This window comes from Balaenoptera acutorostrata, chromosome 12 (assembly GCF_949987535.1).
Source record: "Balaenoptera acutorostrata chromosome 12, mBalAcu1.1, whole genome shotgun sequence".
NCBI classification, from domain to species: Eukaryota; Metazoa; Chordata; class Mammalia; order Artiodactyla; family Balaenopteridae; genus Balaenoptera; species Balaenoptera acutorostrata.
In genome coordinates, this window is record NC_080075.1 from 34774059 (window position 1) to 34796552 (window position 22494).

The 22494-nt window shown below is 42.2% G+C and overlaps 1 protein-coding gene across 2 annotated transcripts in view; it reads right to left on the reverse strand.

Moving 5' to 3' along the window:
* Window positions 1–22494, reverse strand: part of ANTXR1 (ANTXR cell adhesion molecule 1) — a 245064-nt gene that overhangs the window by 169331 nt on the left and 53239 nt on the right. For both annotated transcript variants that reach the window (XM_057558000.1, XM_057558001.1), the window contains exons 4-8: window positions 17883–17964; window positions 17288–17321; window positions 15930–16009; window positions 13316–13384; window positions 11810–11890 (exon numbers count right to left, since the gene is read on the reverse strand). In XM_057558000.1, coding sequence (XP_057413983.1) covers window positions 11810–11890; window positions 13316–13384; window positions 15930–16009; window positions 17288–17321; window positions 17883–17964 — 346 coding nt within the window. The remainder of the gene's footprint in view (window positions 1–11809; window positions 11891–13315; window positions 13385–15929; window positions 16010–17287; window positions 17322–17882; window positions 17965–22494) is intronic.

Consider the following 22494-nt stretch of genomic DNA (forward strand, 5'->3'; position numbering starts at 1 on the left):
GAACCAACCCTAACACTTAACCAGGGGTGAGTAAAGGAAACACCCGTGAATCTTTGACCACAAAAACACACTTACAGGTTTTGTCATAATAAACACATGCTGTATTATTCTCTCAAAGTGTCTGCAATTAGCTGATAAATCTAGGGAGTGTATAAAGGGCCAAAAAATTTCAGCCAAGGGCTGTGATTTAATCCAGTAAAAACACAGCTTTCCCAATCTTAACTTAAAACATCTGGAAGGGATGCATTGCAGCCAATGGAGTAAAATTTATCAGTGAGGGGGATGGGCAGGACTTGTCTGGGACTGTGGCTTCTATGAGTTAGAAATGTCTGGTTTCAAATGGTAGGAAGTCACAATGGCATGGGGTGGATTTGGGGGGTTCCTTTGGTTATTAGCAGCCCAGACTGTACAGTAATCAGTCTGTCCGAACTTCAGCAGACAGCAGATCAGCCTAGGGACTGAAGGCTGCGTGGGGGTGGGGAGGCAGAGGATCCCTCCCCGACCTGGGCAGTGGTAGCCATGGAGGAGGTAGAGACACAGCACTGGGAGATGGATGAAGGGAAATCACTAGACCGAGTGGAAAGAATTCACACGGGGTTGGGGCGACGTCAGAGGTGACAGTCTAACTGACCTCTGATGGAGACTGGCTAAGACTACCACATGCCTCAAGCATGATCCAATGTGAGGAGTTGGGTCCTGGTCTTGCCCCTGGTCCTGTACTTACCTGACCTGTGGTCCTTGACAAGTCCTTTAACTAGTCTGAACCCCAATTTTGGGAAACAGTTTAACATACTAATAGTTTAGTATTAAACTAAATTGGAGTCGAATTGCTTGAGTCAACTCACTCATGAGCACTGTGAGGAACTGTGGGCAAGTTCCATAACCTCTCTGAGTCTCTGTTTCCTCATCTGTAATAGTGGGATAAGAACAGCACCGACTGCATGAGGTTGTTCAGTTGGGAAGATTAAATGAGATAATATAGGCAGAGTCTATAGCACAGGGTCTGGAAGTCCTCAAATAATGGTAGTTTTAATCTTAAGAACCTGGGCTCTAGAGACAGAAAAAATAGATTTGGGCTTTAAATAGATTTATGTCCAAATACGAGCCCTACCACTTACTGGCCATGAGGATTTGGATAAGTTATTAAACTTCTGAATCTCAGTTTCTTTTTCTGTAAAATGAGAACAAGAAAAACACCTCAAAGGGCTGTCTGGTGGTAAAATGAGTAATAGACATGAATGCAGAGATATTTAGTTTGTAAAATCAATAGAACTTAGGTGGTAAAATTCGTATTGGATTAGAGAGTGAGGAAAAGAGTGAGATTAAGGAAAACTGACAAGGTTTTTGTTTTATAGACAGAACTAGACAGATGTGATTGGTCAATAAATAGTATTTAACAACCTTGGGCCATCAGCCAACAAGTGCCCTTCATGAAAACAAGGCACCAAGAAATGTGCTCAGAACAACCTTAGTAGTAAAGCACTTAGTAGGATGTCTGACACATATTCGGTTCTCAAACAATGGCAGCTGTGACTGTTAACCACTGTTATTACTGCTACTACTGCTATTACTCTCGGGCAAAGATAGTTAGCTCATATCTGCTTCTATCCCATCACCCACCACTGGCCTCTTGCTAAATCCTATTTGCTGAAAATGCCTGAAAGATGGCTAATAATATTTTCCTGCTACCTTCTGGGCAGATTTCAAAAAGAAGATATATGGGTAAGCATGTTTGAAATCTGCAAAGAACTCTATAAGTACATGGGTTGTTACTGGTAGTGACACTCCTGCACACCTCATGAGAGTGTTGGGGGAGTAAAAGAGGCAGCAGATGTAAAAGAACTTTGCCATGTAATAAGGGCTGTTTAATAGACTTAAAGTGAAATCGGACTTCCTTGGTGGCACAGTGGATAAGAATCCGCCTGCCAGTGCAGGGGACGCCGGTTCAAACCCTGGTCCAGGAAGATCCCACATGCCACGGAGCAACTAAGCCCGTGCACTGCAACTACTGAGTCTGCGCTCTAGAGCCTGCGAGCCACAGCTACTGAGCCTGTGTGCCACAACTACTGAAGCCAGCGCACCTACAGCCCGTGCTCCACAACAAGAGAAGCCACCGGAATGAGAAGCCTGCGCACCACAACAAAGAGTAGCCCCAGCTCGCCACAACTAGAGAAAGCCCGCGTGCAGCAACGAAGACCTGACGCAGCCAAAAATCAATCAATCAATAAATTTATTTTAAAAAAAAGTGAAATCCATTGTGAACCAGTCCAGGTTGTATATAAAACTTTATATATGTATTTTTTGATTCTAAAAATCTAAAGTCCTTTTTCATAAAGTTCAGAGTTCATGCAGAGATTTCTCAAGAATCCTTAAAGATTGTGAATATTTGCATAGAGTTGTTATGAATCCCTCCCTTACCATAAGCATACCTAATTTTTTCCCCCCTAACTGCTCTGCCTCCTTCCCTAATAAAGTATCAATCTTTATTTCCTTGGCCATTTCCTGCTGGAAGATTTTTTGTGTGTTAATACAAGACCAGTTTCCTTTATCCATTCATGGTATAGGGACCTTTTCCTTCCATATATCTAGACAGCATGTTTCTTAGTGTCTTACTTGTTGTGAAGGGTACATTCTGCTTCAAAGATTTCTGGAGCTTGAAGTAGGCTGGCCCACAGGTAGTTAACTATCTATTGCCCAATTACATCTCTCTAGTTCTCTAAGACGAAAACCTAGGAGTTTTCCTTAACCTCACCCTCCCAGTCACCCTCCAAATCCAGTATGGATTTTGTGACCTAAGTCTACCAATGAAATATTTCTGTATTAATTCACATTTTAGTATAGATTGCCATCTTTCAGAGGACTTACTGTGGTTTATAATTATATATTTATCTTTTTGACTGTTTGGTCATTGTCTATCTTCCTCAGACTGTAACCTCTACAAAGGCAAGGAGATTTGTTTTTACCCACCACTGTATCTGCAAGGCCTAATCTAGCACATAGTAGGCACTAAATAAATACTTACTGAGTAAATAAATGGCACACGTCCTGCATGGCTTCATTAACTGACATTTTAGCATATTATGTATCAGTCATTTTTTTTCCCTGTATATATAATCTTTTATTACATTAATCTTTTCCGGTCTTTTAAATTAAATTAAATTTTAAATCTTTTAAATTAATCTTTTATCGTCTTTTGAATACAAGGCTATGTTCAGCCTCTTGTAACATCTCCCTCTTCTTATTAAGTCTTTGGGGACTGCCTTCCCAGGAGGCCTACTTCAACACCTCCATCTTTTTAAATGGCTTATGTTTTTAAACAATAATGTTGTAGGTGTATCATGTTCCCATGTCTAAGGTCTAGATGGGCCTGCTGCGTAAAAGGCCTTGACTCCTTTATTTGGGAAAAATGTAAAGGTATATGTTTGGGCGGTGGGGCGCTGGGTCCCAGCTACACTAATATAGCTGATGGCAGAATGCACATTGGGTAAGCCTGGAGGCTTGCTTTTAGAAAAGGCCAGGGAGCTTGGGACACAAAACTGGCTCATTCATGCCTTCAGGACTGCCAATGTTGCCCCCATGAATTTTGAAACTATTTGATCTCTAATAAAATTTTGAAAAAAAAAAAGATAGTCACCTTTCCTAAGTAAAATGCACTCCGCACTTAAAATCAATAGACATATCTATTATTAACTATGGACATTACCCTAGATTCATATCCAGTTCTACAGAATCTGAATTTAAAATAAAAATTTACTATCACACACACATCTTTCTGGGATTCATATCTGATTTTATGTTACAGTCATACATTATACCAAATAAATATTCCAACATGCAAGAAAGACATTCTTAAGAGGTTACTGAATTTTAGATAATAAAGCTCATCCTCAAAACATGCAAGAATTTTTGTCTGGAGGGGGGCACCCAGCTCACTTAAATAAATGCTACTCTTCTCTCAGTTAGTTTCACACTCAACGAGAGTCTGGTGTGAAGAAGCACAGGACAAACAAGGTTCTGAAACCGAGGAAATTCATTTTTATTCCGTGAAACCACTTTCCTCTCCTGTTTTCAGAAGGAAAGCTCAGATAACTGTGAATTCCAAGACGTGGTTTATTTAGTAAGAAGAGCTTGCTGATCTGCTGAATACTGGCAAAGTCAGTGGCCCTCCTTGGGAGCTAAACCCTGCAGCGTTTCATTGGGTTTTGTTCTAAATTCTGCTATTGCTTTTACAATGATTCTCAACAGATTCCTAGATATAGGAGAAGGAGCTGGAGGGGTGTGGGGTGACCTGAGGATTAACTGAACATGCTCCTCTGCAATCTTTGTAGCCTATTCAAGCAATGGGATTTTTAAAACTACATTTGGACTCTTTCATAAGCCAAATAGAAAAAGTAGCTTAGTTGAAATGCCTGGCCTGAATGTCTGCAAAGTCTGAGTCTAATTAAAGACTGCTGAGGCAAATGATTTTTTAAAAAGATTTTCTGCTCACTACAGAAACTACAATTGATTCTATTTATGCTTCCAGGCCTGCTAATGTGAATGGGGCACAAAATGCCATCTTTTATAGATACGGTCCTGGAAAAGAGGGTGGGGGAAGGACTAATGGGCTTTTACAAGAAACAGAGCCGCAAAACTGCCCACTTGTGGTGCAGTGCAGGTCACGAACACTCTGCAGTCCTCTGCCCTGCTTTACAATGAACACATATGCACAGCCCGGCATATAAATGCACTGGACACCACGGGGAATACGACAAAGAGGGCGGTCTCTGTGACTGCACAATTCAGCATCTGACCAGGAGGAAAGGCACGTGCCAAGCAAGTGATGCCAACAATTAGCGCCACTGGAGTTCAAGGCAGGGAGAGTTCAAGGTATAGGAGAGACCAGGGCAGGCTCTTCAGAGAAGAGAGGACAGGAGCATAGCCTTGAAGTTGAGACAGAACTCGAGACAGCATTCAGATGGGGCAAAGGAGGAGAGTGTGGTTTCTTCCGATCACAAATAAGGGTGGTTTCTTCCAACCACAAGTAAGGCTGATTAAGAGAAGGGCTGTTGCTGAAACGGGCCTTCCCCTCTGCTAGCCCTGGAAAGAGAGTTGGTTCAGTAAAGTCAGGTACTTTCCAGGACTACAGGCATGTGATGCAGATTTTGATTTGAGGAAAACCCTTAGGAGCTCCTCGTGGGGGTCTTGGAAGAGTAGACGGGAGGGAAGCAAGGAAGATGGGCTTTGCCTTTTGTCAAAGCTTCACCGGGGCTGGATCAGGGTCTCCATTTCTTTCACCTTCCCACGAGTGGAAGGGAGAAACCAGCACAGGACATGGTTTTCATAAATAAAATAAATATATATACACCACGGAACAGATTCATTCCTCAGTTTCGGTAATCTTAAAGCTTCCTTGATAACAGGATGTTTGTGCCAAAACTTGCAAGAAATCCTTGCAAATATAGTCACATTTGCCCAATACTTGTTTATTGTTGATCAAACATGTAGAAAGCTCTAGGCGCTGACTCACCCTCGCATTAATAGGAAGCCTTACTCAGGCTTAAATATTTATTCTAGGGAAATGCTCCTAGATGGAGATGGCTTGGTGCCAGCGGCTGGGTTCTCCTTCTCAGAGACACTGTGCCTGGTTCCAGGTACCGCCCTTGATTGCACAAGAAGTGGGGACAGCTGGAAGGAGGAGTTGGCATCATGGTAACCAGGCCAAGTGTTGGGATTCAAAGCTGCAGACCCATTTCAGTGTTATCCAAACCCAGCTTTCATGTTGGTTCCCATTTCACTGCCTGCAGCACTTTTGAAAAGGCAAACAAAGACCCAGGAGCCTCGCTGGACCTTTGCTTCATATTTTCACTTGAGGGCTGGCGCTACATTCACCAGTTGTGGTCAGTGGAAATTCCCCGAGGAAGCCACAATAAGAAAAGGCAAAGGAATAGTTTCTTCCTTTACAGTTTTACTGGCTTAAAGGGCTCCAATCTTCCAACCATCCAAATTTTGTCTTATTCTATCAACCGAATTCTGCAAAAACAAGAAGGAATTCTGTCCTCCGAGGTAGAGTCCTGAGCAAGTGTGGAAGGGAAGACGTTCCTTTCAGCCTGTGTCAAGTTGCCAGCTTCTCATGATGATGATGGAATTTCATCCATTGAGCAGAAATTGAGATTTTTCAGAGGCACTCTCCACCTAATAGTAAATGGCAAAGAGCTCTCCTGCCCACCCATGGTGCACTCAGATCAGAGAACCCACCTGGGTTCTGGTCTTGCCTTTGCTATAACTGTGTGCACTGTGTCAAGTCATTTCACGTTTTTGGTCTTCAGGGTCCCCTTCTCTGAAATGGAGCTGCTTCCTGGCCTACCCACATCATTCACTAGAGCACTATGGTCACCTTGTCATGGACCTTAGAGACAGAGCTGAGTCTATTCTGGATCACTGCCCACTGCTGTGTAGTCTTGGACAAGTTAGCTAATCTCTCTGTCCTTAGAGTATCTGCTTCTCTAGAAGGAGTAATAATATCTACATTAAATGGTGGTGGTGAGAATTTGATGAGATGACTATGTAAAGTGATTTTCACAGGGTCTAGCACCTAAGGATTCACTAAATGATGACTTTTCTTATTTTTACCTTCCTAAGGAAATAGAGGTGGGAGAAAGCCTGGGCTCTGGAGTCATGGAACTGGGTTCCAACCCTGATCTCCCCATTAGAACTGTGTGCTCTTGTGCAGGGTATCTGAGCCTCGGTTTCTTCATCTGTAAAACGGGAATATTTCCCTCCTAGGGCTGTTGTGATTTTTAAACAGGATAATATTAAATGGGAAAAAGGAACAATGTTTGGCCCCCCAAATAAGTTATCTACAGGCATTGATTTCTTTCTGCCTTTTTCCTATGTCCCACTGATGGGAGATTAAAATGGAAAACAAGTGAGGGCACTTTGAAAAATAACATGTTATGCAAATCTGAAACATAAGTACTTCCTCCTTAAAGTAGAGAGGATTGAGGAACAGTAAAAAGACCAAAACACAGGAATCAGATTGAGGAAGCAGAGAATCCGGAGACTTGATGTATCCATGCCTTGAATAATCAGCTTCTGATAATCCAGTGGTGATTTTCCACTTCCCCAGACATTCACAGCCCAGTATTGTGGAAACAGCAGGCTCTCTGGACCCAGACTTCCCTCCTCCACCATTATGAGTGGGCAGACTTGGGGCAGTTTATCTAACTGCTTGCACCTCAGTTTCCTCACCTGTAAAATGGGGATAATAAGTCTCTCTTCAGAGAGTGGTTGTGGAAGTGCTTAACAGAGGAGCTGGTAGAAAGAAGATGCTCAGTAAATCATAGTAATTTTTCTTCTTCTTCACAGGCCTCATGACTACTTGTCCTGAGTGTTTATTTATTCATTATCCAAAGGGGAGCTGGATAAAGCACCATGATCTCTAGATTCCCTGAGAGTCTTGATTGCAAGCATGATTGTTCCATTGTCAGACTTTGTATCTGGCTATGGTTGCCCACTGACCTTACAGTAAAATAGCATAGTTTTCAAGGCTCCGCATGATTTAGCCATTGCTTGCTGCTTCCTTCATCTTCTGTCATTTTCCATCCAAGCCCTACTCTTCTTTCATTCTGTTATATACCATCTTAGGGTTCTGGCTCTGACAAGAATGTTCTATCCATGCTCTTTCGATGAACAACTCTGTTTCACCTTCAGCTTATCTCTGCACAGGAGCCTGAGTTCTTTACCAACCACTTTACTCTTAATCTCAGTCATATGTTACTTCTTATATACCATGTCACATGGTATCACATAATTATACATATTTATTTATTGACTTGTTTTTATGTGTCCCTCCCACCAGACTATAAGCTCCACGAGGATAGGGTGTCTACCTGCTTACTTATAACCAAATGGCCAGAGGCTACCATAAAAGGTTTTCAATGAGTATTAGAGGAATGAATAAATATTAGCCCCTGCATCTTGATTGGGGATTTAAAAATAAGGTCACTATTAAGAGGTACAACTACCATGTATAAAATAAATAAGCTACAAGGATATATTGTACAGCACAGGAAATATAGCAAATAATTTATAACCTTAAATGGAGTATAATCTATAAAAATATTGAATCATTATGCTGTACAGCTGAAACTAATATTGCAGATCAACTACACCTCAATAAAAAAAGGTCACCATGGGTCTAAAACTTCATGAACTATTTGAGCTTTTGAAAGCTGCTCTGCACTCCTATTTTGGATAATTAAACCCAGTCCTACTTTATTATGAGAAAATAACCAGCCACAAAACAACGTCCATGGGAAAAAGCTGGAATAGATGCTTTAGATGGCGGGGGGTGGGGGGGGGGGAGGGGGGAGGAAACAAGAGCTTTCTTTTCAGTATCCAGAAGGAAAAATGAACCCACTTCTTAAAATTAGTTAACCAACTTTCAGGCCATAATTATTTCTGTCTGAGTCGAGAAAGACGAGTTGTGCTGTGCTTGTCCCTGTTTTTCTGTCCAGGCAAATGAATTAACAACTGCGATAAACATGGGTTTCAAGTATTGGAAGGACGGAAACCACTAGCATAACTCCCAGATAAAAGCTCACAAGAATGTTATCATTCGGCTGAAAGTTTGGAGTCTCAAATTATTTTTTCCCCCTTTTGGAAGACTGTTTCACTAAAATTTCTTAAACATCTTTGGGGTGATTTCCATTGAGGGTTAGGGAGAGTTTTACAAACATCTGGGCTCATGTTGAGCTTGGGTGAGTTGCTAAGGTTGAAATACTCAAGGACAACAGCAATTTATGCAGATAAAAACACTCAAATTATTTGGGTAGGAACCAACTGTTGAATGATGTGGCACATGGCTCATAAGAACCTTTGAACAGGTAAGAGTTGTCCCTGTTTAAACCCAGCCATCTGAAGAAAGGACTTCTGCAGTAGCCTCATGCCTGGGTTCCTGCCTCTGGGCCTCCCCAGTCTCCTTTCTATATATAGGGACACTGCCATCAGATTCTCTTCTTAAATATTACTTGTTAGACGTTCAAAATGTTTCAGTGATTACACTAAGTTGGAGTCAAAATCCCTTCAAGGCTCTCATCAATCGGCTTCTAACCCAATGTCTCGGCTTATTTCCCATTACTCCTGACTCCTTTATCCAAACTCTCCCACCAGACAGATACGCATTATTATTGTCTTAAAAATATGCTTGCTCTTTTCCGGTCTTTGGGCTGAGGTCATGCCATCTCTTCTCTGGTGCTACCCACCACCCATCCTTGGTCTTTTAGGAATTCAGGTCTACCCCAGTTTCTCATGAAGGCTCCAGTCCAGAACAGTAGATCTCTGAGCTGCCACAGGATTCATGATCAGGCCCAAATCCTGCTGTTAACTGTCTATCTAAATCACTATTTGGGTGTTGTTTTACCTGGTTATTACACCTCTTGTCACTTATACTGTCAAGTATGCCACACTGACCCCAGAAGTTATTTACAGTAGGCGTCCCTTACCTGGGGATCCATAATTGGCACTGATAACTTCTCTATCCTTTCAATAATTTTCACTTTCTGGTTAAGGTGGTTTAAGTGTGTTTCTGTTCCTCGCAAACACATCTTAAAGAAGACGACTGTCATATGGACATATTTAGGATAGGAACTCCCAACTTGGGGTGGAATTATTTTTCACAGTTCTGAAAATGTAAGGTCACATATATCAAGATTGTGAAAGTACAACACCTGGGGCACTGATTAAAACGTGCAGATTTAAAAGATGCAGTTTCATAGGCTCCATCACATACTGACTGTGATAGAAGCTCCTGGGGATAGGGCCTGGGAATGGGTACTGCAAACAAGATTCCCCAGGTGACTTTTATGCATATTCAAGAAAATCTAGAGGGTGAGGAGGAAGTTGACACTAAGGTTTCTCATATGATGGTGAAGGGACATGGAAGAGGAAATAATTCATATGTCCTGAGTACTGATTATGTGCCTGGAAAAATAGTAGGTATTTTCACTAGTGTTATCTCTTGTAATCCTCAAACAAGCCTACGGCATGTGTCTTATCACTAATCCCTTATACAAATATGGAACTAAGCGAAATACCTCATCTAAGGATCTATAAATGGTAAGCTGTTGGGGCAGCCTTTCAACTCTGGGCTGCCCAGCTCCAAAGTTCCTACTTCTCACTCTGCTTTCCACTCTGCTGGGGTTCTAAGCAAACCTTGGAGGGAGAGAGAGGGAGTCTGAGGCGCATCCAGGTTGGGGGTTTCCTAGGTTAGTCTGTGGGAGTTGGGCAGATCCCAAGCTCCTGATGGGTAACCCTGGATCAAGACCCCATTGACATCTTAAGAGGACAGTGGTCCTCTGAGCTCTGAATCTGCATCCTGGACCCCAAGTCTGAAGCTCCAACTGGAGAAACCACTGTCTGTCTGCCTGGTCCCCAAATCTAAAGATGGAGGCTTCAGCAACCCTGGACTTTATTACAGGAGCAGCACACACACAGGCCTTCTGGCTGAGGCTTCAAAGACTAGCATCCTCCAATATTCCAGCTGGACCAAGGGCCTAGCCTGGGGATGGATGGTAGAAAAGAGAGGCCCAGGAATCCAGGTCCTGTTCACTGATAGGAAAGGGATGATAAAAAACCAGGATGGGATGAAAAAGAGGGCTGGTGCCGGTGCAAACTCTGGGGAACATTGAAACCCTCATATTTTACAATGAGGGTGAAATATCACTCAGCCATGAAAAAGAATGAAAACATGCCATCTGCAGCAACATGGATGGACCTAGAGATGATCATACTAAGCGACGTAAGCCAGACAAAGACAAATATCATATGATACCGCTTAAATGTGGAATCTAAAAAAATGATATAAATGAACTTATTTACAAAACAGAAATAGACCCACAGACATAGAAAACAAACTTCTGATTACCAAAGGGGAAAGCAGGGGGAGGTATAAATTAGGAGTTTGGGATTAACATATACATACTACTATATATAAAATAGATAACCAACAAGGACCTACTGTATAGCACAGGGAACTATACTCAATACCTTAAAATAACCTACAAGGGAAAAGAATCTGAGAATCTGAAAAAGAATATATGTGTGTGTGTGTGTGTGCATGTATGTGTGTAACTGAATCACTTTGCTGTACACCTGAAACTAACACAACATTGCAAATCAACTATTAAAAGAAAAACACCAAAAACCCAAAAAACAAATGAGCCACAAAAAAAAGAAAAAAAGAAAAAAAAAAGCATCTATGTTGTGACTCCAGGTAAGTTCCATTCATTAAATGAATAAAAATTTAATATAAAAAAAAGAAACCTTCATATTTGGGGATTATAGATCTAAAGCAGTGGTTCCATTAAAATCACCTGGGAAGATCTTAAAAATCCTGTTCAGATAATCATCAATGGGCAGCCAAGATAGAAAACCACTGGTCGAAAGTGCCTCTGATGGCCAAGTGATACAGGCTGAGCCTGCAATGTTCAGAAAGCAGTCACGGTTGGGAAAGCTGAGGTCGGTCAAGTGCACAGCATCGGCTGCAGTCCTTCCAGTATGAGAACTGCCTGAAGTTTGGCTCGCTGCCAGAGCAAGTTTCCTTTCCATTTTTAATTTTCCATTGTAGGGTAAAGAATTGGCACAGGAGAATGAGAAAAGAAACACGTGTGAATGGCAGGATGGAGACGTGGAACACGACAGATATAAAGATATACAAAGAAATGTAGAAGAACACCAGCCTTAGTTGAGATGGAATTGGGGTATCTACAGCAGGTCAGGGGGCAGAAAGCGCCCGGGTATCCATTCTCAGAGGAAGCGCTCTACTCACTGAGTGGATGACGCCTTGCAGGGCCTGGAAGCCATCATTTACTGGAAACACATGATCCTTACTGTCGGCGATCCGGGCCAGCTGAGGACACAGCAAACACAAACACACACGGAGATGTGTCAGGCTTGGACGTGGAGAACTGAGGAAAGCCACTGGGTCCAGGGGCCTCCGTCTCCTTTTAAAACCCATATGAACTTGAGGGCTTGCCTGGGCTCAGGGACCTCACTGAGAAGCCCTCAGTCATAATGAGATTACCAGGGGACTCTCTGGAGCGGGTCCGGAGGGTCGGTTCCAGCTTTTACATTTGTTTTAATACTTGTCTCCTTGGGACCAGCGGAAAGATTGCCCAGCTAGATGAACATTTGGCCTGGGTTGATGTATTTATGGATTTGGGGGCAGGCCATTGGCTTATTTTTCTCCCATTCAACCACATTTCTGTTGGCAACTATATTCGAATCAAACAGACTCAAGTTTCCTTTCAAAGCAACTTTAAAAATAAATTCAAGCTTTGGTGTTGGGAGAGCCCAATGAATGGGGACCCTTATCTTTCACCTAAACTGCTCATTGAGGAAAGGAGCCTTGCAATTGGTTTGGTTGCTCCTGCTTTTGGGAGCAGAGGACTGGAGAAAGGAGAAACTGATCTGCGGAGATTTTCTACTCCCAAACTCTGTCTAGTGCTGTGATTGCCACAGTCAGTCAGCACCAGGATTTTTACTGATTGTAAAAGTAATACACAATCATTGGGAAATTTCAAAAAACCAGGAGTGTTAAAATAAAAAGAAAAAAGTTATTAATAATTCATCTGTCTGTCCATCCATCCATCCATCATCTTTCTATTACTGTTAATTTGATATAGTTTTTCAGACTTTTCCTATACAAATATACACATTTTATTTTAAAAAGTAGACATACTATTCCCATACTGTTTTGTAACCCTATTTTATTCATTTAACAACATATCCTGAACTTTGTCAATGTTATTAGAACAAAAAGAAACTATGAAGTACATTGAAGAACAGCTATTTAGGTTGCTAACACATTTTTACAATTTGCTTATTGTGAACACTTGGACATACATTTTTTGCCCACTGGCCAATTATTTCCATTTTGGCGGGTATTGAAATGCATTGCACCTTTAATGAGGAAAAAAGGGATGTTTGCCATTTAAATAAGAAAATCAGATTTATCAAATTAAATTACAAAAAAATCCAAGTTTTCCAAGTTAATTTCGATCTATTTTGACCTCCTGGCAATTTAACATGTACTAAGAAAGTCAGCCAAAAAAGATGCTGCCTGGATGGTCTGCATTGAAGACCCTCAAGCACATTAGCAAATAGGTTCACATCCCTCACCCATCCAATAATTCCCTCCCTGCTTAGCATTTCTGGAAAAATCATCCATCTAATGGGTATTTATGCTGCTGATGCACCCTTTGCAGTGACGGCATGTTTTCTATCATTCACAAGCTGAGTAGGCTCCCAAACCTGAGGAAATCCATGCTCATACCTGTGTTTCATTGAAATCCTTCACACCCACACAGTAAACGATTGCACCGAGATCTCGGGATCTGTTAGCCTGGGCCAATGAAAGAAAAGACATTTAGAGAGAGAAGCAGTGGCAAATGTACTCCTTTTGGATCACCCAGCTTAACTGCAGTGATCAGGTATTTATTGAGCACCTACTATATGCCAGGTACCACAAGGGAGAGGGCAATCCCTGTCCCCAAAGAGCCAATTCTCCAGTGAACATCACATTCTAATGCAACATGGTGGATGTGAGGGGAGTGATTAGTCTAATGGGAAGTGTTGAGGAAGATCCACAGAAGTAGAGTCTTGATGAGAAGCTTCGAATGACGAGGGGAGGAAAAGGATATTGTAGGCTAAGATAAGTCATATTAAATATTTTGGGGAAATGATTATCTTTTCTATTCCTCTGATGGATTTTTATTGACATATGTTCTTCCTTTGTAATGGCAGCGTGCTCTATCGGAAAGGATGTGATCTTTGGAATCCAGCATACCTGGGTTTGACACTTGGCTTTTCTCTGTAAAGTACTTTGGAGATTAAATGAGAAAATAAATGCAGAGCTCCTCACATGAGGCGTAGAACAATGCAGATACTCATCAATGTCAGCACCTTCGTGAATATGGCCTTTTTTATTCCCAAAGAAGACACTGGGTCAATGGTATGGGATTTAAGGTCCATATTTGAGTGGGTGAACCCACGACTTTATCTACAAGTAAGTATTGAGAGGGCAACCTAATGAATAATATCCAGATTTTGGCTTGATTTTAATATCTGATTTATTACAGGCTCTTCCAGGTTCTTTGTTTCAGAAGAGAAAATAAAAATTGGAAATCCTTGGTATATACAGTAGAAACTTAATAAATCATTGATAGTAAACATATAGCAGGTGCTCAATATATGCATATTGATTTGAATCGCGTCCCTTTTCCCCCTCTCTTAGTACTCAAACCCACTTGTGACTAACACTGAATTTTAGCAGGGACAGAAACGTACATCTTTTTTCCTTCATGTTAGAAATATTTCTTGCTGCTTTCAGGATAAAATAAACTTTTAGGTACAGTCTAGCCCCAGCCTTCTCTGCAACGACTTCTATGGCTTTTCTCCTCTAGTTGGGCTTTATATAGAATTATCAAAAAAGGAAAAGCTCATTTTCTTTATATATCTTGAGCTTTATCTTTCTTTTTCAGACACCTTCGTCCTATTGGCATTGGCACTGCAAATATTTTTCCAAGTTTGTGTGCGCCATACCTAAAATTCTTTTCTACTAACCTCTACTTTAAACCTGACACCTATCATTTATTTTATATTCAGTTATTTCCTTATTAGGGTTTTTACTTTAGTTGACGGTTATTTAGCATCCAAATAAGCCATTTTGCATTCCCATTATACAGTCAGTTTCAACTGTAGAGTATAGAAATATATTATTTCCTGGATGCTCAGGGAGCCTCTGTCATATTTACTTGTGGGTTTCCCCCTTGTAAATTTTGTACAAGTTAGGGTAGGGGGTCAGTAATGCGTTTATCTACTTAATTTCCTCATGCCCTTTCCCAACAGAGGCTTCAAAAAGCTGAACAGTATTACACAGTAAAGCCCATAAAGGCAGCAACTGTGTCTTACTCACCAGTGTGTTTCTAGTGTCTAGCGAAGTGCCCGTACAGGCCAAGCTCTCAGTTAGCACTGAATGAATGAATGAATGAATGAATGCATATCAATTTCTTGCTTGCAGAGCTGAACTTAAATTAAATAGTAGTCAAGACCTTGAGATAAGTGTAATTCTCTGATTGATTCCTCCTCCAGAGGCTGGCATCTCCCTCCATCACTGCCTGTCTCTTTCCTTATTGTGTTTCTTTCTAACTTGGCCTGAATGAGCCTTTGTCACTAATGAGGCTTCAGTACATTCCTATGGTGAACTGGTTTCCTGGGGCCACATATACATATAGCTCAAATGTGAAATTTGAAAGGAAAGAATTTCCTAAATATAAATATCACTTTTCAACTCTTAGATAAACCTCTTTTTCTGAATCTCTTTATAAACTGAAAGCTTCATTTAGAGAGGATTCCTTCACTTGCTTTAAGGAGTGCTTTGTAAGGGCATAAAGAAAAGGAAAAAAGAAATACTGAAGGAGAGATTACAATTTACTTTTCCCCAATTAATGTTCAGCTTTGGTTCTTAGAGGAAGAATTTCAGTGATTACTACATTTTGACAAAATTGGCTTTCACATATTTCAAGTAATTCTTTTCCCTCCTGGTTTTAGTAGAAATGAAGGAAAAATAGTACCAATGGATTTGTTGAAAAGTTACATATGGTATTTCAACACTGCTTTCGAGAAAGGCATGGCAGATATATCTCGTCCCTTAAAACACAGAGTAATATGCAAATCTGTGGAAAAGGGAAAAATACCTACCAGGTGTGAGACATGAAGATTCACTTTAAAAATGAGTTATTGTTATTATCTTTCACGTATGGGACACTATTTTATCCAGGGACTTTACAAAGAACACTTAACATTTTGCCCAAGTGGAAAGACTGCAACCCATTTCAGAAGGAAGAAGCGCCGTTTCCATGTCAGACAGAGGCCGGGCCTTCGCTTACCTCCCTCTCTGAATAGAAGAAGAGGTCCTCATGCAGTTCCCCATCGGTCAGAGCGATGATGACGCTGGCTGTCCTGTATCCTGCTCAAACAACACAGACCCACTCAGTTCATCCCGCTGCACCAAGGGAAACCCCCTCTCAGCCCTGGGCGTCTGTCTCTTCGCAGCTCCACCACCCAAGGTCAGTATTGTGAGAATCAACAACTTTCCTTTGGGGACCGGAAGTAGCTCTGGCACGAAGAAGAATGTGGGACAGACTCTAAGGGGGAATATGTTTTGTTTCTGGGTTTCCAAGTCTTTCTTAAAAAAAAAAAGGCCAAACCTGGTGAAATGGTCGCTGGACTGATAGCTGGGAGTAGCTACAGTGAATCAAACATGACTATTTCCTAGCAACAGTCCACATGACTCTCGCCAAGGCCCGAGGGCAAACTCGACCACCTGGGCCTTTCGGGGGTCCTTCTCACATGCTGTCCTTGACCACATATGCAACATCCCTTGAAGAGTTTGGCAAAGAGTAGCAGTCATCATGATTTATAAGCTGACTGGAAGTATTACTGAAAGTATTGGTTTTGCAGTTGGCAAAACCTATTAGAATTCTTTCAGCGATTTTGAAACTTCCAGTAACATCGATGACGGTGGCTTTATAATAACAAGTGTTGCTGTTGATATTGGGTCTGACCTATTTGTTGCAGTTTAGAGTGAAAGAGGATGTGGACACCTCTACAGGCCTGGGAGGAAAATCCCCGCTCTAATGCTGAACCTCTTTTAAGAGATTTGCTTCAGATAAAGAAATGCTACCCATGAAAGACAGGGTAGTAATAGTAATAATAACTAAAATTATAATAATAATAAATATTATTTCTCTGTGCTAAGCATGCTATTAAGTACATTTTATTCCTTTTTTTCCACTTAAATGAAGGGAAGTTTAAGCCAAACTGGTATCTTAATCTAAAATCGTATCCAGTCACAGCAATGAAGAGGCTTGGAGCTCAGAGAAGGACAAGAAAATTAAATTTGACATAAAAATCCAAGACTTCACTAACCCTTCCAAGTATTTATTAACTTAATGAATTCAACATGCAAAACTGTTCATGAGCATTACAGACTGTAGTCCATAATGAGATCTTAATTACTTTTACATAACTTTTTTTTTTTTTTTGGAATCATCAGGACAGTAGAATTTGACCTCATTCGTGCCATCTTTCTATGCATTCCTCCTCTGTGACGGAGTGTGTGTTTAAGGATTAGAGGCAATATCCTGTGTCATTTCAAACATGAAATTACTGAGGCACTTTTTCAGAAGGAAACACAGAAAAAAAGTTAAATAATTCATAATGGTAATTAGGAATATAGTCTTACCTTGACTGTTTTCATAATAAATCTGCTCACTGGCCTGAAAAACATATGAAAGAGCCATTAGACATATAGCCACTGTTTGCTACTACAAATGCCATAGTGGGCAGTGGATCTGGTGTTGGATCCACAGTCTTGGGTCAGTCTTGATTCTTTATGTAATTCACCCAGTTTTCACTCAAATATCAATGGATCATGTTCATCTGAAGTTACCCTGGATCAATATCTTTCCTCTCATAGACTGGGACTTGTTTTGCTTAAGACTGAAGTCATTGCAATTCTGTCTCAACCTCTGAAGAAATATATAGAAAAGATTACCTTGGGAATAGAGAGGACTTGTGTGTGGCATGATTCATGAGTGCCGGCCAAGCATTAGCTAAGAGACCCTTCATCAGTGTCAGGGAAGGAAGAAGGAATTTCATTTATTCGGCTCTTTTGGATGGAGTTATCGTGTACACACTTATGGGAAAATTGTTTTCACTCTTGCCATGGGGTGTTACTCAGTTCCTTTAATATGTCTGTCTCGTCTCATCAGCCATCCCCGTGTTGATGTTTCCACATCACAATCTTTTTTTGGAGTTTAAAACTCTTTTAAAATTACCCTTTCAAATCCTTCATGCATGTAAGTGTCTCCTCCTGGCAGAACCTTCTGGAGTTCTTCTAGGCCTTGACGGATCTGTTCCCTGAAATCCAAAGACACCCGGTTAGTCTTATTAGAGCATTTTTTATTTGGCTGTTGATAGTCACATGCTTTAGTCTTCTTATCTTCGTGGATAGTCTATATTGCCCAAACAGTCCCCCAAAACCCTATCAGCAGGAAAGTCTTTCTAGTAAATTATCCATTTAGGGTCGGCCACAGTGTAGAATAAGTGAGATTTCAAGGATTGAGGGAAAGGACACTTCAGGAATCTCCATGTGCAGGTGAAAAATTTCCATTCCCTGAACAGGACCAAGTTTTCATTCTACGTTGGAAACGAGTCTTAAGACTTGTCTTCTTAGGCAACTTTATATCAAGATGCAAAGGGCTCATGTGAGCCAGAAAAAGGGGGGTACTAAGAACCCAGGGCAAGGCCACCACAAGGACCGCAGGCAGGAGGGGCAGGCGTCTGGAGCAAGCTGCCACCAGAAGAGTTGTGCCAGAGAAAACCATGTAGTCAGCTTTGAAAATAAAGACCCAGGCAATCTATGCTTTCTAGGACGACCAAGAGTGTTTTCTGTGGGCTGGTGCCCATGTTTTCTTACTTTGATTGCTCAAGGTGGTAGTGGGGCAGGAAGAGGAAGTGGGTTATGGTATTGGGAAAGGGTCCGATAGCAGTGGGAAACGTGAAGGTTTGGGGACCAATTAGAATCTTTGTGGACCATTCCCTCAGAGATGTAAGATGTCCACGTTCATGTTCCCGTCAATTAAATAGCTTCATACTGTGCTGAAAAGGGCAAGAAAGTGTAGTTTCTGAAAAAGAATATGAACTTCATTCCTGAATAAGCCCATAAAGGGTTTGAAATTACCCTCCTCACTCTGGGGTTTCTTTAGGGGCAGAGGGTGGAGATGCACAATTTAAATTAAGTGGGGACTACTACCAATTTTCTACATGTTATCTTCTAGGCCTACAGAGTTGTGAACTTGCCTGGCAATAGAAAGTCAATAAAAGGTGCAACACCCCAGGGACTTCCCTGGTGGTCCAGCGGTAAAAGAATCTGCCTTCCAATGCAGGGGACGCAGGTTCGATCCCTGGTCGGGGAACTAAGATCCCACATGCCGCAAGGCAACTAATCCATTGCGCCACAACTACTGAGCTCACGCACCTCAACTAGAGAGTCCACGTGCTGCAAACTACAGAGGCCACACACTCTGGAGCCCACGTGCCACAACTAGAGAGAGAAAACCCGCACGCCACACAACTAGAGAGAATTCCACATGCCTCAACGAAGATCCTGCATGCCGCAACAAAGACCAGACACAGCGGGGTGGGAGGGGGAAGCTGGGGCGAAGTGAGAGTAGCATCGACACATATACACTACCGAGTGTAAAACAGTTAGCTAGTGGGAAGCAGCCGCATAGCACAGGGAGATCAGCTCGGTGCTTTGCAGTGACCTAGAGAGGTGGGATAGGGAGGGTGGAAGGGAGGCTCAAGAGGGAGGGGATATGTGGATATATGTACGCATATGGCTGGTTCACTTCGTTGTACAACAGAAACTAATGCAGTATTGTGAAGCAATTATACTCCAATAAAGATCTATTACAAAATTAAAAAAAAAATAAAGTGGGGAAACTTCTTTTGAGCAGGGAAAGAACCTCGTGTTCACTGAGCATCCACTATATACAAGGCCCTGCACAAAGATTTCTGATTTCATCCTCACAATAACCACTCAAGGTGGGTATTATTGCCCTCATATTATAGATAAGAAAACTTGGGTTCAGAGAGGTTAGTTAAGTAGGAGGGCAGAGGTTTGAGGTCAAATCTACCTGATTCAAAAAAAATCTGCCCGGCTTTCTCCTTTGCCAAGCAGCATAAGACAGTGGGCAGTTTTCAGTAAAACTTGAATTAATGGAGAGCAATGGCAATTTTTCACACCACCTGAGTACTTACACTGTGTCAAGCTCTGTTTGAAAAACACATGTAATTAATTTACTTATGCCTTATGATAGCTCTTTGAGGTAGATACTAATATTATCTCTATTTCACAGATGAGGACTCTGTGACTCAGTTGAGTCACAGAGAGAGAGGCTAAGGAAGTTGCCCAAAGCCCCTCCACTACTAAGTGGCAGAGGCGGGATTTCAACCCAGATGCCCTACTCTCAGTCATTATATTAAACTGTTTCTCTCTTGAATAAATGAATGAATGAATGGATAAAATTTATTACTGGCCTATTCTGGTAATTGCTTAAAGAGGAAGTCCAATGCAGAATTAACCTTTTGTTAAAACTGATGTAATGGGGGTGGTCATGGGTGAGACTTGATTGCCAGGCTGGAGGTTTTAAAAGACAAACTGAAAAGGGTTTAGCCTGAGCCTGTCCCTGGCCCAGGCTGCTGATGCTTTTTAGGTGGAATATTTAAGGCCAAATAACTCAGACTTTAGGAAATGTACTGATTATTGTCTGCTTGTCTTATCAGTGCCCAGATATCAGACCATGTGCCCAGCTGCCCAAATCAGAAACCAGAAGCCTTCTTTGACCCCCCCACCTCTACCTTGACTCTCCTCTCTCCTGCTCCCTTACGTAATCTAACATTAGATTCCATCGGTCGTGCTCTAAACATACCTTGAAACTGACACTTCTTCATCTCTTCTGCCAACCTCATGGTCTGAGCGACCGTCGTTTCTTACTTAGACCATTGGGAAAGTCACTGGCTGTCTTTTGACTGCCTTCTCACCCATCCTGCATTCAATCTCCACATGGTTGCCAGAGTGTTCTTAAAATATGGATCAAAACATGGCATTCACTCCCCTGCTCAAAACCCTTCCCAGCCATTGATTACACTTGGGATAAAACCTCAAATCCTCACCATGACCTTCAAGGGCCTTCATGGGATGGATCCTCTGCCTCCCTGACAGCCTCATCTTGCACTGATCTGCTCCCACTCCCTTCACCTGAGTCCCACTGGTCTTCCTAAGCTCCTTTCTCCAGCAGATCCTTCACACCTGCAGTCACTGCTGCCCGGGGGCTGGGGAAGGTCTTTGCCCAGCTCTTCACTGGGCTAATTCTTACCCAGCCTTCAATCCCAACCCAAATATCAATTGCTCAAAGTAGCCTCATTTGACTTCCCCAATTCAAATTAGCTCCCTCAATTAGACTTCACATGGCATCCCACAATTGTTGCTTTATAGCACTTAGGACATTTTATAAGTAATAACATTTGATTATGTGATTATCTGTTCACCTTAGTTTAGTTTGTTCATTTGTTTCAGTTCTAGACTTTAAACTCCATCAGGGCTGGGCCATGTCTGTTTTGATCTCCACTATATCTTCTGTGTCTGCTATAGTACCTGGAACATTACAGACATTCAACAAATATTTGCTGAAGAGGTGGGAGGAGGAAATAAGCTTCATTGGCCATGTGGACGGTGGCCAGGCAGGAGCTGACCTGGTAGTGATCGACTGTAGGGCAGGTCCGGGCCCATGTGGTTATAGACCATTCTCTGTGTTGTACCTCTTTACATACGCCCTCCCCCCAATTTTTTTTTTTTTTTTAAAGGATTTTCTTATTTATTTATTTATTTATTTATTTATTTATTTTTGGCTGTGTTGGGTCTTCGGTTCGTGCGAGGGCTTTCTCCAGTTGCGGCAAGCGGGGGCCACTCTTCATCGCGGTGCGGGGACCGCTCTTCATCGCGGTGCGCGGGCCCTTCCCCACCGCGGCCCCTCCCGTCGCGGGGCACAGGCTCCAGACGCGCAGGCTCAGCAATTGTGGCTCACGGGCCCAGCTGCTCCGCGGCATGTGGGATCTTCCCAGACCAGGGCTCGAACCCGTGTCCCCTGCATCAGCAGGCAGACTCCCAACCACTGCGCCACCAGGGAAGCCCCCTCCCCCCAATTTTAATAAATTCCATTGAAAGCCATAGTTTAATTTCAACTCTATCGTTTGGTAATGAGAAAGAGCAAACATCTATGCATTAGAAGGAGGGTTAAAGATGACAGCGGAGTCCCCACCTGAGGCCACCAAAGGGAGGGGGAGGGTGGCATTAGCAGTCACCTGGCAGAGGGCAACTTTGCCCTGCAGGTTGGCAGTTTCATGAGGATAACAGCAAACAAGGTGGCATGAGGGTGAGGCTGGGATATGAGAGTGAGGCTGGGACAGGAAAACTGAGGTTTATTCCTGAGCACACAGAGGTGGCACCCTGAAACCCTTCGGTACAGCTGAGGGGCATTATGGGGTTGGGGGGCTAATTTCTGACAATTAGGGGGGTGGAGATTGGGCATCAAAAGTAAATGTGAACAAAAAAAGTAAATGTGGTCTTATCTTTGGTCATTTAAAAAATCTATTTATTTAGTTATTTGCCTACCTTGGGTCTTAGTTGCGGCACGCGGGATCTTCATTGTGGCCCGTGGGCTCTAGGGCGCACGGGCTTAGTTGCCCTGCGGAATGTGGGATCTTAGTTCCTCGACCAGGGATTGAACCCACATCCCCTGCATTGGAAGGTGGATTCTTAACCACTGGACCACCAGGGAAGTCCCTTATCTTTGACTAGGTCATTGACTAGTGAGGTTTAGGACA